At 37.0% G+C, this 17554-nt stretch overlaps 1 protein-coding gene across 1 annotated transcript in view; it reads right to left on the reverse strand.

The window, feature by feature from the left end:
- Positions 1 to 17554, reverse strand: part of LOC140244034 (uncharacterized) — a 36959-nt gene that overhangs the window by 7772 nt on the left and 11633 nt on the right. Inside the window, exons 2-3 of the mRNA XM_072323685.1 lie at positions 5901 to 6039; positions 552 to 989 (exon numbers count right to left, since the gene is read on the reverse strand). Coding sequence (XP_072179786.1) covers positions 552 to 989; positions 5901 to 6039 — 577 coding nt within the window. The remainder of the gene's footprint in view (positions 1 to 551; positions 990 to 5900; positions 6040 to 17554) is intronic.

Here is a 17554-nt window from a genome sequence, read left to right on the forward strand (position 1 = left end):
ATTCATTTCAGTAAAATGGAAAACACTTTTGGGGAGATAAAAAGGTGAACTGTCCTTGGCAAGAAATGCTTTACTTAACTATATACACTGTACTGCAACTTTAAATTCGAGCATCTGGAATTAGAAGTTACTGGCACCATTCATGAAGATTAAAAGTACTTTATATGCAGATCACAAAGCTTATACATTTTAGTATTGGAATAAATAAATACATTGTGGATTAACTTAGGGCTTGTTTTCTTATATCGAAATTCTTTCTATTGAAAAAAAAAAAGGAAGCTTTCGTCTTCACAAAACTGAGGCCTCAATCTCAAGGTGATAAGGGAAAAAATGTAGGGCATTTTTTTAATCTTTAGAACAGCAGGATTTCTCACTCTCCCAACTAATTTCAAATAATGTTAAAAGCATCTTCACTATTACATTGCAGATATCCTTTGTCAAAATGTCTATTTGCCACATGTCTAAACAGCTCTTCACAACATGCAGAATTTATAGTTAACTTGACATATTTCTTGCCAGGTTTGCATTGCTAAAAATTCAAAATTCATCACCATCACAGTCATGGTAGTTTTCATGGTTGCTTGCTTGTATCTGGAGGTCTCCTGGCAGTGAAGATTCAACCTTGACAATTGCATCAGTGGTATCCATGTCATCTACCGGTCCATCAAAGACTGTCAAACCATCAGCTTGGCAAGTTGGAAGTCGGTGCTTTTGGACCAGAACCGATTCATCATCAGATGCCACTTTTATGGTTTGAGAATAATGCATGTTGGTCACATTCCTATCACCATCATCACTTGGTGGGGTGGGGATCTCTTGGGAGTGTCTGGATCCATGTCTTGTTAGGTGCTGTCTGAAATCTTCACTGCTTGTGAATGCTTCTCCACACTCCTCACACAGAGGTAGCTTGTAAGTCCTGACCACAACTTCTCTTTCCTTCTCCAGTTTTGGAATGGAGGAAGTTGAGCATAGGTTGTTATCACATTCTTCTGCAAATGGGTATTGAAAGACATACATTGTAAAGAATTAGAAGTTACTGGCATACATTTTTGGGGAGTGAAAAGGTAAACTGACCTTGGTATTAAATACTTTAACTATATACTGCAACTTTAGATTTGAGCATCTGGAATTAGAAATTACTGGCACCATTCATGAAGACTCAAAGTAAAGTCAACCTCGGGTAAGTTGACATAATCGGGACTGAGCAAAACACGTCGACTTACGCGAATGTCGACTTACGCGCAAGTCGACATTTTGTCGACTTGCAAATGAAAACTAATTTCCCCTGTACAGAGTAAGATTTGGATTACGATGCGGATCGCTACCCAAATCTTACACCTTTTGCCGCCAAAATATGCCAACTGACATCAGCGATACATGTAATAATGTTTTAGTTTATGCATAAATCTCACGCGGGTTAGTAACGACAACGCACATTTCCAAAATCCAAAGAGATTTTGAGAGAGCGAGATCGGAAAGCTAGGCTCGTTTCTAGACACTTTACGTTTTAAACTTGATTTGAAATATCAAACGCAAATTCCCCAAATTGCATTAAACTTTGCGATTTAAATTCAAGTGCGTCGCTACGGAGATATGCCAGTGATTTCGTATGATTCTGTCAGATAATTTTTCAGTGCCGACGGAGTTGAAATAGGTGTGATTATCCTTCCCTAAGTCGCCATATTTGTTTTGCTTAAATTTCTATTGCCATACTCTGAAAATGAATTGTTCTCGCGCTCCGATTCGCAACATTACCGCTCTGTACGGCGCGGGCCCGTCTGAAATCAAAAGAAGAAGAAAAGTTTGTTCATCCGAAAACGACATCTTTTGGACTACTAACCTTCGTATAAACAAACCTCTTTCCATTGTTGGACTAATCTAACTTTGGACTGATATTTAAACCTTCGGCATCGCGAACTTTAAATAGTAATAATTTGTTATAATTTTTTCATTGACATTTCGTGAAGCAGCATGCGTTTCGGTAGTTTGAAATGTGTAAATGTTGCGATGTCTTTCCCCTGCAAGTGCAGACTGAGTTCGGTCACGGCGAAAGTTCTGTTACGAAATAGAAAATAATGCGAGTTTTTTTCAACAATAACGCACTTCCGTAAATTTTTACGCGTTTAAACGCAGTTTCTAGTTTCGGACAAAAACCGCAAGTCTTTTCTGCAATGTTCTTGCGTTTTAGATACAGCGTTGCTTGTGACTTGATGGATTTGCATTTGATTTTTAGAGTTGCGTTTAAACGCAATTGAGTTTAAATTTCCTACAATTTTCTAGTTTCGTATGATCATCAAACGCATGTCTTTCCAACGATCTGTGTGATTTGAGGGACTTGCATTTGATTTTCAGAGTTGCGTTTAATTCTTAATTTTGCTTACAAAATAAAAAATAATGCAAGTCTTTTCAACAATAACACACTTCCGTAGATGTTTAGAGATGCATTTAAACGCGGTTTCTTACAGTTTTGTACAAAAACCGCAAGTCTTCTCTGCAACGCTCTTGCGTTTAAATACAGCGTTACGTGTGATTTGATGGACTTGCATTTGATTTTTAGAGTTGCGTTTAAATGCAATTGAGTTTTAAACGGTGTGTACAGTTCTGGTCGAGGGGAGGATTTAGCTTTTAACGTTTTGCGAGATATTCAGAAACTACTCTATGAGATGTCAAAGAGCATGTAATTCTAAAGGGTATTAAAAGTTTATTTGATGAAAATCGGCTTTGAAATGGCCGAGATATCCAAAAACAAGGTGAAACAAAGAGATCCTAATAAAGTTGTGGCCTGTCGCCTTTTATTATTATCACTTTTTTGGATATCTCGGCCATTTCAAAACCGATTTTCATCAAATAAACGTTGAATCTTTCTTAAAATTACATGCTCTTTCAAATGTCATAAATGGTTTCTCATTATTTCACTTAGAAATGTTCAAAACATGAATCCCTTACCTCAACCAGTACTCTACAGTCCCTTTAAAAAAGTTCCCTACAATTTTCTAGTTTCGTATGATTATCAAACGCAAGTCTTTTCAGCGTTCCCTGTGATTTGATGGACTTGTATTTGATTTTTAGAGCTGCGTTTAAACGCAATTGAGTATAATTCCTACAATTTTCTTGTTTCGTATGATTATCAAACGCAAGTCTTTTCAGCGTTCTGTGTGATTTGATGGACTTGCATTTGGTTTTCAGAGTTGCGTTTAATATTTGATTTTGCTTACGAAATAAAAAAAAGTAAAGTTAATGCAATTCTTTTCAACAATAACGCACTTCCGTAGTTATGCATAGTTTCTGGTTTCGTACGAAAACCACGAGTCTTCTTTGCAGCGCTCTTGCGTCATACATCGTTGCGTGTGATTTGATGGACTTGCATTTGATTTTTAGAGTTGCGTTTAAACGCAATTGAGTTTCAGGTTCGTAAAATTTAGTTTCATATGATTATCAAACGCAAGTCTTTTCAGCAACGCACTTGCGTTTAAATGCAAAAGTTGCGTGTGATCTGCATTTGATTTTTTGAGTTCATTATTAATTGCATTTTAACAAATTTTCTAGAAAGGGCCAAGGTTTCTAATATCGCTTCGGAATAACTAACGTTATTATTCGGATTAACAAAATTACCTATTTCATGTTCAGATAATGAATACCTACTGGGACATATAGGTGTACAAAATTTGTGCGTTTTGAGAATAACGAGAGGGAGAAAAGGGGTAAAGTGAACTGCCTTTGGTACTACATGTAATACTCCAGTGTAAATGAGTGTATGCCCTTTCTATTCTGGCATACAAAACAATGGACGCATGGCGCGAACGCTACCTCGCCGTACACTAGCGAATTACCGAGTAGAAATGCAGCGAATCGGAGCGGGAAAACAATTCTTTTTCACAGAATGGCGATAAGATTTTGAGCGAAAAATTATGTCGACTTAGACGAGGGAATTAACACGTATTTCAGCTCAGTTGGCACTGAAAAATGAGGTCGCCTTACGCGAGTTGTCGACCTTTAAATGTCAAGGCGAGGAAATTTTCAAGGAATAACAAAGGCAAAAATCAGGACTTTTTTATTGTGTCGACTTAAGCGAGTTGTCAACTTATGCGATGTCGACTTAGGCGAGGTTTACTGTACATACATGCGCATCACAAAGCCTATGGCAAGTCCAAGATAAGGTCCCCTCAGAAGGCCAAATTTCATCTTTGCTGAATATTGACATGTTTGGTATCATTTTGAAGCTTATGAGTTGAAGTTTTGATTTCCAGGGAGGAAAATGTGATATTATGTAAACTTGTGCAAATTTCAAGGGCTTCATTTGCATAATTGTGAAATACAGCGTTACGTATGGGACATTTATAAGAATTCATATTCATTCAAAGGAAAGCAAATTATATTAGATTAATATGTGGACATAAGTTCATCAAATAGTTTAACTTGGTATGAAAATTTAGGGATTATGCAAATGATTATGCAAATTAGCTTGTGTCCTATCATGACATGTCCCATACGTAACAAATTGAGGTCATTTTTTTAAGGGGTTTTTTCTGAATATTCTAAGGTTATTTGAATGCCCTTTGGGAAGTTCTAATTTATTGTTTAAAGAAGTTAAATACCACAGAAAGAAGAAAAAATAGTAAAAGATATATTTTTATTAGGCAATCAAATAATGTTACGTATGGGACAAATGTGTTACGTATGGCAGAAAGCATCCCAACTTTGCAGCTACTTTTGAGTTATACACACTTGAAACAATACATGTACTTGACTGAACAATTTTCAGAAAGTGGGAGGGGGAGATGCCAAAATACACAATGAAAATCAGCATTAAAGGGATTGTATAGTTTTTGTAGAAATGGGGATTCAGTTTTCAACATTTTACAAGATGATTGGAAACTACTTATATGAATTATTAACAGAACATACGATTCTAACACTAGAGGAATTCAAAGTTTATTTGATGAAGATCCAATCTGAAAAGGCTGAGATATCTAAAAAACAAAACAAATACAAAGTACGTAAATCTAAGTGGTCCTAATGAAAAATATAACCCACTTTTTATTAGGACACCGCGTTTAAAATCGCAGTTATTCAGTAATTCAGTTTTTAGTAGTAGCCACGACAAAAATCATGGGTATACATACTGAGGTGCGACTCAAATCAACAACCTGATTGCTAGACAGACATCATATACATTTTTGTATCTACTCGATCACTGGGGTTCAATGCAGCAGGTATTGCATATTTATTAGAATTAATATTTCTTGTGTCAAGTTGTTTTTTATTAAAACTGAATGGCAAACTGCCCTTCATCAATGGAAGTAAACACTTAAATCATAATATCAAATCATAAACATAAAGCAATTCAATTCTTAGGTAGTAACTATCCTGATAAAAAAAAAAAAAAAAAAGTCTCTGAATGCCCCATACGTAACGTGCGCGTTATCTTGGACTTGCCCTATACATTTCAGTATTGGAATATATCTCTGGGGACTGGGTAAAAAGAGATATGAAGTGTCCTGTGCATGCTTTCACTAGGTACAATCAAGAAGGCACAATGTACCACAACTTTATAAGAAAGCTATTTAAAAAAATCCTGCTAAATTGTACTACAAACGTGAATTATCAAAGTGGATCACACAAAAGATGAAAGTTGTGAAACCCAAATGGGAAAAGATGGCAACTGCCTTGAAGCGATAACAATTGCACCATCAATATTGAAATACATGATGTATTGTATTATGGTGGTCGAAATAGCAAGAACTTCCTTTCTTTTCTTTTTTTCAATCTCTAGGGACACGGGTATTTTAGGGTCAGTCCAGCTATGCCAATACATTTTGTTTTTCTTGGCCTTAAATTGCTAAGCCAATCGGACTTTGACAGAAAATGCATCAGCTTGACAGAAATCACCGTACACGTACCTGCTAGAGTGATATCTTCCACATAGACCTCCTTCCACTGTGATGCATATTCTGCTTCATTTTCCTCCTCAACTTCTACCTTCACCCTAATCCATGAGACTGCCATGTTGCATACACTGTAGTGGCAGGGAATCTGCAACTGAAAAAACAGCAACAAACAACAATCAAACAAAAAGACTGAGCCTGTGATCATGCGAGATGAATGAATGAATCTGAAAGGTTGTACTGCACAGGACATGTCAGAATATGTACGCATGCATCACAAAATCAACAAAATGCTGCACATCCCAATTTCATGTGAGTTTTCAAAAAGGTGAAACAGGTCGGTATACAGTAGTTAGTCTTGACTTTTTCATGTATGTTCTAAAAGAGTCATTCTTCTTGAACTGTTATTCAAAAGCTTGGGATCATGAAACATAAGGGAAATAACATTTCCAGCTGTTTTACCTAAAACTTTTTTTTTGTAGAATATTCTGATTACTTATCTTTTCTTGTCTTAAAAACCTGTACACACTTTTCCCTTTCAACATAAATCACTTTTGAGAGAATAATGCCTAGCAGCTTTGAAAGTTGGTGTCCATCATTGATAGAATATGTGACCCATCACTCCAAAATTAGCCACAAGTTGCTGGCACCCAACTTAGAATAATAGAGATATTAGTTAAGGCATCAATAAAAATAGAAATCTTTATTTCTAAAGCTTACTGGAAAGCTTAGGGTTTTTATCTATCACTAGATAAAATTTCAAGGCATCATGCTTACCAGAAAAGTGTGAAATATTCAATCATTTGTAAGCATTTTATTTTTTTTGGCTTGCCAATTTTTGCTGAAGACCGAGTCATGAACTTGCAAGCAAGCAAGCAAAAAAAAAAAGATCCATAAGCCGCTTGAGACGGACCTTTTTTTTTTTCTAATGCTAATTGAAGACAGAATTCCTGCCTCAATCTTTCAGAATTTTTATGTCATGTACTGTACATTGTGATGCTTTTGGTGAATTTTTGATGGTAATGCTTTGAACAAGGAAACATACATTATCTTTGCTAAGGATTTTACAACGTGTAAGCAATATTTTCTCTCTCATACGACGAACAATCTTGGAACAAAAAGAAACCGATGGTGAACTTTACACTAAGAGCAATTTTTCTCCATACAGTACATAATTACAAATTAATCCCAATGCTTACCAAGTTTGATTTCAAATATCACTTGATGTAAACTTAATAAAGTGCATCTTTTGACAAATTATACATCACATTGAAGCTTTGAGACTAGAGAGTGTAACATCTTGTTACCAGAAAATTTGAAGAATCCCGCTTGTAGCTGCTTTTGGCGTGGCAGGTCTCACATGTTAAAGGCATAATTTACCATTTGCAGATGAAACAAAAACCCAGCATTAGTGCTTTAACATAGTTCTAAAATGTGAGTTAGGGATAGAAACAACCACTGTTAAAATTTGAATCCGTATAATCGATGTTAAGTGTTGTTAAATACACAAAATGTGAACAAAAGTTATAATAAAAATGTTTCCAGACTAAACCGTATACAGTTACGGTTTATTGAGAAAAACCCTGATATCTCCTTATATTTTAGGTTTTATTGCAAATATTTCATATGGTAAGATGTTTTATGATACAACAGACCTACACATATGCTTCAAATGTGATATCTTGAACATTTTTGAAATCACTGCTCCCAAAGGTAAACTGGACCTTTAACAGGGTGTGTTAATACCATAAATCTCTTCATTGTTGTTGCTATGCAGTTTTACATCCTGTATTTTGTTCCTTCACTGCACAGAGCACACCTGCCAAATCGAGTGCTTCACATGCTGTAAAACAAGATATATTCATGGCAGGAAAATTTCGCAAATTGGAGCTGACATTAGTGACAAGCTTTCTTTTCACAACTTACCAATCAATGGCATCCAATGCATACTGTGTAGTCTAGAACTTTCGTGTGCATTTTAGTTTCACAAATTTTGGCACTTGCAAAATCAAAATGCAAGTGAACATTTGTTTTACAATAGACTGTCATAACACTTCAGATCCTCTGCTCAGTACACTTTTCCACAGGGTATGCCTTCTTCCAAATGAGTTAGCAAATTTAAAGTCCATTTGAATTTTTTAAACTTTCAAGATTAGAATCTACTCTTTCACAATCTATCCTGAAGCAAACATTCATGTTTGGCGACTACAGTATTTATTGGTTTTGTAATATAGTACCATATGTACTGTATTCATATTATATGCTTTTTTTAATTCATGATACTTTACCTATCCAGTCTTTAAAGCCATATTCACATGTGGTTCAATAATTTGTGATGAAGTTCATCTAGTTAGAATTTGTAATTAGTGCCATGATAAAAAAACAAAACAAAACAGCTTTATTTCTGGGCAAGTCCAAACAAATGTTTCCCAATCTATGAGAAGGCAAAATTTTTGCTCAATATTGACATGTCTGGTATATATATACTGAAGTGTATGAGTTGAAGTTTCAAATTCCAAATAAGGGCAGGGAAAATTGTGTTAGTAATGCAAATTTATATAAATATCAAGGTTTCATTTTTATGAATTTAATAGTGTTAAATATGGGACAGTAAATACTGTCTTTTTTTATTCAACTTGGAAAAAAGTGTATATTACCCTTACTATGAAGTACAATGTACAGTAATTTCAAAGATACATTGTACAATCTAAAACTGTACAAGGGTGCTTCCCCATCAAATTAAATGGTACAGTTATAGTGCCAAGGATATCTTTTAAAAGTGCAAAATCTCCTAGTTCCTTCTTGTGTGTATCACACACCTACACTGTACTACAGTGGACTCCTGTTATAACGCAGTCCTCTGGACCGGCAGTTTTCTTTCGCTATATTGAAATTTTCATAACGGATAACTAAACAATGAAAATACATAGAGTGGATAACATTGTGACCCAAATTTCTATTTCATTGTAAGCGGAATTTCATTATAACTGTGTTCATTATAACAGGAGTGCACTGTACAACCTTGAAATTTTCCCTCTGATGTCCCATTTGGTGTGGAATTGCCCACAGACATTGTACTGTGTAAGTAGTAGGCCTACATGAATTTTTTTTTTCACTTGTTTTAGTAGTTAATGAAAGAGCACTTGACTTACCTCTTTCAGAAAGCAGGGGGATTATAATCTAAACAAGGAAAAGTAGAAATTACGCGGTGCGTAATATATGTCCCCGCCGGAAGTACAGGTTGTAGCATTTTGTAGCAAAATGTGCAATATCTAAGGTAAAAAATCAAGGTCAAAGGTCAAAGAAGTCAAAGGTCAAAATTCTGTGTAAAAGTTTTGAAGCCCTCACCTAGTGCCATCACATAAAGCAAACGGAATCAAAATCGGGTTAGAAATGGCGAAGGAGTAGCATTTTGTAGCCAATGTACAATACAGGTCAAAAATCAAGGTCAAAGAAGGCAAAGGTCAAAATTCTGTGTAAAGTTTTGAAGCCCTCACCTAGTGCCATCACATAAAGCAAACGGAATCGAAATCGGGTTAGAAATGGCGAAGGAGTAGCATTTTGTAGCCAATGTACAATACAGGTCAAAAATCAAGGTCAAAGGTCAAAGAAGGCAAAGGTCAAAATTCTGTGTAGAAGTTTTGAAGCCCTCGCCTACATGTACATGTATGCTCATCAATAGTCCAAGCATCTCAATTCACGTGAGTGGTTCATAAAATTTGTGATAAGAATGTAGAAATTTTCAACAGTTTTGTTGTTGTGTGGCTGTGTTTGTGTTTGAGGGGTGTATACATTTGTACATGTACATGTACATAATGTATATATAATGTGTATCACACACTGTCAGACGCCGTGCTAGTGCACGATGTCTGGTCGGGCTAATTGAGACCAACATTATTTGTATTGTATATACATCAATGACCTTCCTGAGGTGCTACACAGACAGCAGGAATTTAGGCAGATGACACAAAGGTATTCTCCTAAATGCCTCCCACCCAGGACGACAAGAAGAACCAGGATGATCCCCTCTCTGAGCTGAGACACCTGCCTAGGCCCTTTAGCCTCACACAGAATTCGGCTTTAACTCCTCAACCTACTATGTACCATCCCTTGCATGAAATTGCTACAAGTGCAATAAAAAGAAGGAAAATAAAAGGAAAAAAGTTTTTCAAAAGAGAAAAAGAAAGAAAGAAAAAAAAAACCCAGACAAAAAAAAAAAAGAGAAAAGGTATGCTGGGACTGCGCAGTGTGTGTGGCTAAATTGTTGTGTGCATCCTCACTATATGCAAAGTCTATGGATGTTGAAAGCAGTCACCGGTTCTGCCATTCCGGTTATGACAAAATGAATGGAGTAATAATGCCGACTGTGTTCAGTACAGTAGGCCAGGCCTAGATATAATACTGTGACTGTGAGTGTAGTGTTACAGTAAATTTACAGTAAGTTTACGCTTGAAACTGTCTTCTTGACAGGTAACTATACACAGCCCTGTCGCTGTACACAAGTGTCTAGATCTCTAGCGCACGGCTACGGTAAGTATGGTTGGAGCTACTACTCATCGACCGCCTAATGTTTATTTGCTTGATAAGAATATTTAACACTGAAATTCATGTAAAAAACTTGACCTATGTGATTGAGAAAATCCAGCACTATCAAATGCCATTGTTCCCTTTTCGATTTGAAGTTTCAGTGCAAAAATATCGCCGTCGAACTTGTGTTGCCTCGTTTCAGCTCCCCGCGGTAAGAGTTAGCTCCTTATTGAGATTGACCGCTGTTTTCGCATCAACAATGCACGCAAACCGAGTTGTATTGAACACCGTGTTGTACAAAGCTTTTTAGAAACTTCCATAGACATTACATTACGATTAGTGAAAATATTCATTCGAAATTTTGTCCTTGATTAAAACCATTAGCATTAATTTTCCAACACCATCCTCATCAACGGTCAAAGCCAATCCACAAATTATGTGCTCTGCGTGCAGTGAAGTGCGTACTAAGCGTTTTGTGCGCCAATGACATGTATACGCGGTCGGTTTCAAAAAGGGTGGTCAATATGTATATTTAGTAACAGTGTTAGGGGTCCTAGGGCTACCATACTTGGCAGGTTATCATGACATGGTCATGGTTATCATGATCTGCATCTGATGATGAATATGAAAACCGAAGTTTCTCTTGAAAATGATGATTAGTAGGGGCTAGACTTCCTGATTTCAGCCACAGATTTCGGTGAGTTTTTGACGTAATTAAACAAAAAATCGCATACCGATTATTGAATGATCATCATAGATTACGATAATTCCTTGTATTTTAGTTTTCCACGATTAATAAAGATATTCATGAAGGAGTCGCACAACCACACTGAAAAATGACAACGTCTGCGAAGGAATAGAGGTGCAGCCGCTGTCTCTACAGCGGCTGCGTATAGCTACTAAAAACCCAATCCCACTATACAATGATCATGCATGATGATAGCCCGACCAGACACTGTTACGCTATGCGAAAACAGCGTCTGACACGCACGGCATGCAGCCTCGAAGTGAGGAACCTCAACACAACTACAAAACTTAGGAACATGTATACTTTTCTCCTTTAAACAGAATACTTTACTCACGTTAAATGCTACAGAAGAATAGTTCGCCACACTGGGTCCATGGAGACCACTTGCGATAAGTCCGTGGAACAAATAAATGACACTTTCTGGCGCAATTCCTGACCGCCGGGCTTCGTCGTTGCAGGATTCAAAATGGCGCCTTGACTTATGCGCATGCGTGACCGGATGTGCTCCAGAGCGAGCGCGTGTGCGTTGAAAGTGTCGAACAAACCTTGGCGTCTGCGACACAATAACCCAGTACAGTTTATAGCTGTATACAGTACCTTATACTAGTAACCGTGCGTACGCTGCTTGAAAGGGCATTCACATCACGTGACCACCCGATATCTGAGCTTGGCCTGGCGTGAAAGATTGTGTACGGTGTGGACATGCTGGATATGATGATCAATTTCGGTAAGTTTCATTACGTACATTTGAATATATAGAGCATCAGATGTAGAGTAAATATTGAAGAGTATACTCGATGAGTTTGAGGTGACAAAAATGATCGTAAGTATCAAAAGTCAAAGCTATCGTGTACGATTACGTCGCCTCTCCTAGTGATTGGTGGTCGCGCGCGTACAGCCCTGTCGCGACGTACCATGTACAGCGACTGGGCTGTGTATAGTTAGCATGATGACTGATGTTTAACAGGCCCATCGTGAGGGGCAAGACTTCCATGATGTTGATGTGGTAACTTTACATTCACCTTGTCCTTACACTGAAATAAAAAAAAAAAAAAAATAAGTTGAAATAATATTTAGTCATAAAACACATTCATATCTAAATTAGATTCTATCTAATCTAGAACCCGGCCCTATCATACTTCAGTAAAATACTAATCATTTATTGGCTATTGCCTAACGATAAATGTACATGTACATACTACATTGTATTGTAGTGGGATTTGGTTTGGGGGATGGTCGGCTTTGACTTCCCCTCCTATTTGCTGTACCTCACGACCTTAACCAGACCCGGACTGTCACTTTAACCTGGGGGTCACCTGACTGACACAGCCAACTCTATGACCCGCATGACCTTGACTCATAGCTTGGCCTTGATGACTTGGACTGGAACTTCACGGACGGAAACCTCACGAACCTCATGAAGATCCCGTGAAATCAAGCGCATCAGGCCGATGGCGTAGTCGATAAGTATGTTACGGTGTGAAGTGGACACTAGGCCTAGACTACTCCCACTTTAGTATTATACAATGAAAATTTACTCACCAACTTTATTTCAGGTAGGTGGGACTAACATTACGTTGCTAGCGATTGATCCTAGACTTTTGTGCGCGCACTTTACAGCCATTTGATTGTCGTGATCAAGTTTATGCGATAATGCCACTTCCGTTCCCTTCCGAATTAAGCTCCTGGTGGACAGTAGTTATAAAAAAAAAAAGATGAATTCTGATGTTAACGGCATACCCAGATTCTAATTCTAATTGCTAGCGAAACGAAGACAAAGCTGATGCGATTGATGGATCGTGTGTACTTATACAGCATGCTGTGTACGTGTAGTAGGCGCAAGGCATTCGCACCAGCGACACTATGGCTGGCCATCTCTGCCATTAACGCCATCTAATCTAGTGTACGTACCAAAAGAGTATAGGAGCTCCTCTTCTTTTCTTCCACCCCCCCCCCCCCTTTTTTTTCTCTCTCTTTTTTTTTTTGAGGGTGTGCGGATGGGGGATGGCAGTTTAGTACAGTGTAACCTACGGGTAAAGGCTATAATGCGATTATTCAAAAATTATCATTGTCTTCATTTTCATTCACCACCTTTTTTCAGTATTAGACTATTATCATGATACTTATCATTATCCTCAACCTTGGGGGGGGGGGGGTGTGAAGGGGGTCATACTCCCCCATCCTCCCCTTAATCTGATATTGCTATATACACTTAAAGATGGGTTTACTGCGAATCAACAGTATATGATAATACATAGATGGCTATATGTACCATTCTCTAGGCGGCCCGGAATTGGAATCACTACAGCGTGTCCCAGAAACAACGAAACCGAGTTTCCTTGCAATTTTTACTATCGAAATCATAATTTTCTTTTTGAGATATACATCAATGGAAAGATAAACTTTTCTTCTTTCATTTGATGTACATCTTAATGTCCATCGTTCATGCATGACTGAGTTAGAACGACGAACAGTGGTGCTATTAAGATTTCATTTGCACTCGCAAATGGTGACTTTGAGTGACTTTTCGGACTTTTAACGTTACGTTTTCGATCAACAAAGTTCATAACCAAAATATCAATGTTTTCTTCTTTCTAATGAGTTCTTATGCGTCAAATATGAATAAAGCATGCTTGAGAAAAATGGGCATGAAAACATGCTCCATTTCTACCGATTCTACGGACAGTCGAAAAACGAGCATTCAGCTCTCCCGATTTAGCATTAGACAATGGGCTCACCTGCGCAAATGAAAACAATGGCAGTGTAACAGTGAATGTTGTTCTGGCGAGGGGGAGGTATTTACAGAGAATGCTGTGTGAGACGGAAAGCCCTTTGTTGTCATTTATTTAGAATAAGCTATGAGACTTAATCAATAATTGAAGACTAATACCGTGTGTATTCTCAGGCTGCATGTAGTCCATTGGCTATGGGAAATCAACGTTACAACAATGGTATACTGTACACATTTTGATGATGTGCATACATCAATCTTATCTCACTGTTTTCATTCCTCTCTTATTTTCCTCACTCGTGGTTCATCCTTCTTCACTGACAGGGTTTTTAAGTTTTTTAAGGGGGAGGTGAAGCAGAAAGAGAGGTACATCACTTTATCTATCACTGAACTTGCGCTTCTAACATTTCAAAAGTACAAGTGCAGGGCACAAAGTCATCTTCTGGGTTGTTGTTGGTGGGTTTTTTTTTTTTTTGGGGGGGGGGGGGGCTCGGAAGGATTTTTCGGTCGGTTACTCCCCTCCCCTACAACATTCCGCTGATGAACACCCTTTGCTCTGTGGTTTGTTTTATGGTCAGGCAAGCTCACGATCATGTGCTAATTTACGACCCTATTCCAAACTGTCTGTAACATTCCCTTTTACCCCCACCCTCCATGATTGTGTAAATTCATTGAAGCATGAAGGCCATTGTTATCTGCCAAGTCAGGAAAGTGCTGGGAAAGCTAACTGGCTCCTTATTTATTATCCATCTTTCTGGGTAAAATGGAAGCATATAACATTATTTTCAAATGAAGTTTTCTCGAGCAGGCGTAGATCATTTTTTACGCATGAGATGTCATATAAAAGGAAAAGAATGGATATTAAGGCTATGATTTTATTTTTTTGCAAATGATTGCCGAAACAGCCTGAAAAACTCATTGAAAGTTTGCCACTTGCTCGTGCAACTGAAAATTTAGTAGCATTACTGTCTATTGTTCTAACTCAGTCATGCATGAATTATGAACAATGAGTTGTGCATCAAATGAAAGAAGAGATGTATACCTTTCCATTCATGCACATCTCATTAAGCAAATATATGATTATGATCGCAAAGAATTGCATTGAAACTCGGTTTCGTTTTTTTCTGGGACACGCTGTATAGGGCCTACAGTGCACTCCCGTTATAACGAAATGCTAGGGACTGGCAGTTTTCTTTCATTATAACGAAATTTCGTTGTAACCGAACAATATAACGAAAACAAGGGAGCCACGCATAAATCATAATTCTGTTTGATGGGTACTCGTCGCACACTGAAAAGCTATGTGAACATTAAAACAAATACAATGTAGTTATTCAATTTCAGATTATTGTATTACAATAACGCAAGTTCCCCTCGGAAACTGGGCGTGACACACCAAGCCAGCATACAGTGATGTGACGCGTTCCTCGCGCAGAGACGCTAAGAATGCTTGCTCCAGCCACTACGTATTTTCGAAAGTGATCCTCATTTCGTTATTACGAAGCACATTTCTTTTGTTTATCTTTGTCAGTGGCGCTCGGAAAAAACTTCAATCGTTATAACAAAAAAATCAATATGACCGTGTTCGTTATAAGTGAATTGTACCATAGACTTTAATGGCGATAATTTTGGGACCAGAAGGTTTTTCAACCGTGTTCGTTGCAACGGGAGTGCACTTTAGACACAATTTTTCCCAACCCCCCCCCCCCAAAGAAAATGTTCGCAACTGTTTTAAGAAGTGAACGATCAGGGGCGCTCCCTCCATTTATCCATTTTATACTTGAGATCTAAGGCTTTTTGTAAAATGAGCTGCAACGATCATTTCATCACTCATAAACATCGTACTAAAAAGTCAGTATAAGTCCATTAACTTTATTGTCATTATTTTTTTTTTTCATAAGAAAAATTTTTGTCACTTGCTTTATTCATTAGGTGCGGAGGGAAGTGTTTTTGATACAGTGTGTTTGTTGAAGCTCCTGTCTCCCCTTTGAATGCTTTGACAAAAGACATTTGACAGACGCAAGCAAAATGCTTTGCCTTTGTCCATATTTCGCAAAGTACAGATTTGTGATGCAAGTGATGCATGTGATATCTACACTCAGCAAAAAAAGTAAACACTTTTACCAGTTAATATTTTTTCATAGAAGATTTTGCTCAAAATCAATGTGTCATATACCATACCAAAAATTATCTAATCGGCTATCAACCTAGTAGGAGTATACAAAGGGACATTTTACGCATGAGTGACCTCCAAGGCAGAAAAGTAAAAAATTGCAGAATTGGATGTATTGAAATTCATTTGCAAATGCCCTCCAAGATAGCAATGATAACAGAAGACCAGTTTAACACAATGAGAGACACGAATTAAACAGCAGAAATCAGTTTTCGTTCATTTGTTTTCCTTTATGATATATTCAAAACAGAATTAAACATAGTGGGGAAACTGAAAGCTGAACATATGCATTTTCCATCAATTCAAACTTTAAATGACATAAAGAGTAAGCCGCAAAGGTAAAAAAATCGACAGAATTTCTTCATTTTACCTTTTAATTAAAGAATTTAGTAATGCATGAGAGAAATTCAAAAACCAAATATTATTTCAAAATTTCTCAATTTTGAAAAAACGTTTCAAAATTAAGTTTCTTTGTTACCACATTTGTTTCTCTTATGTCTTTTGACTGCGGATTTGACAGAAGATTTTCCTCCATTACTTTTTATCTTTTTTATCTTTGGAGGGTTATAGAGACATTAAAGAGATCATGGGTTGATTTGTGCAGATTCCATTTGCATTTCTATTGTGTTGAATTTGTCTTTTGTTCTCATTATTCCATGGAAGAGCAATTACGCTTGAATATTAACCTGTCCATTTTATGATTTTTCATTTGTGCCTTTGGAAGAGAAAAACGAACGTGGTCACTCATGCGTAAAGTTAAAGGGATCGAACAGTTCTGGTTGAGACCTAATTTCAGGTTTCTAAAATTTTTTGGTGAGATAATGACAAACCTCTTATGAAATATGTAAGATCATGTAATTCTATGTGGAATTCAACTTTTATTTGATGAAAATTCTTTTTGAAATGGCTGAGATATCAAAAAAGAGCGACTCTAATGAAGTGTGGGACCCACACTTTATTACGATCGCATTGTTTTACTTTCTTTTTGGATGTTTCAGTTATTCCAAACCCGATTTTCAGCAAATAAACTTTGAATTCCTCTTAAAATGGTATGCTATGTACTATATCAACAGTGTTTTCCTGGTATCTCGCAAAAAGTTGAAAGCCCTATTCTCATCTCCACCAATATTGTACAATCCCTTTAACTTTTCATTAATTTGCTAGATTGATAGCTAATTTAAATATCTTTAACATGGTACATAAAGCACTATTTTAGCCAGATAGTCTATGAGAAAGATGACCTTGAAAAAGTGTTTACTTTCTTTGTTTGTGTGTATAATCCACAGCACGTCTGTACATGCCCTTTGTTAACATTATCAACATCTGATATCTACATTATACGTGACATTAGGTTTAATAGTAAACTATACATTGTTGTCATTGTTTCTAATATCATTATTGTTATCATAATTATTGTGATCATCATTATTATTGTTACTGTCATTGTTATGATTAGCATTACTGCTCTAATTCCTATTCTTCTTATCATC

This window comes from Diadema setosum, chromosome 20 (assembly GCF_964275005.1).
Source record: "Diadema setosum chromosome 20, eeDiaSeto1, whole genome shotgun sequence".
Taxonomy (NCBI): domain Eukaryota; kingdom Metazoa; phylum Echinodermata; class Echinoidea; order Diadematoida; family Diadematidae; genus Diadema; species Diadema setosum.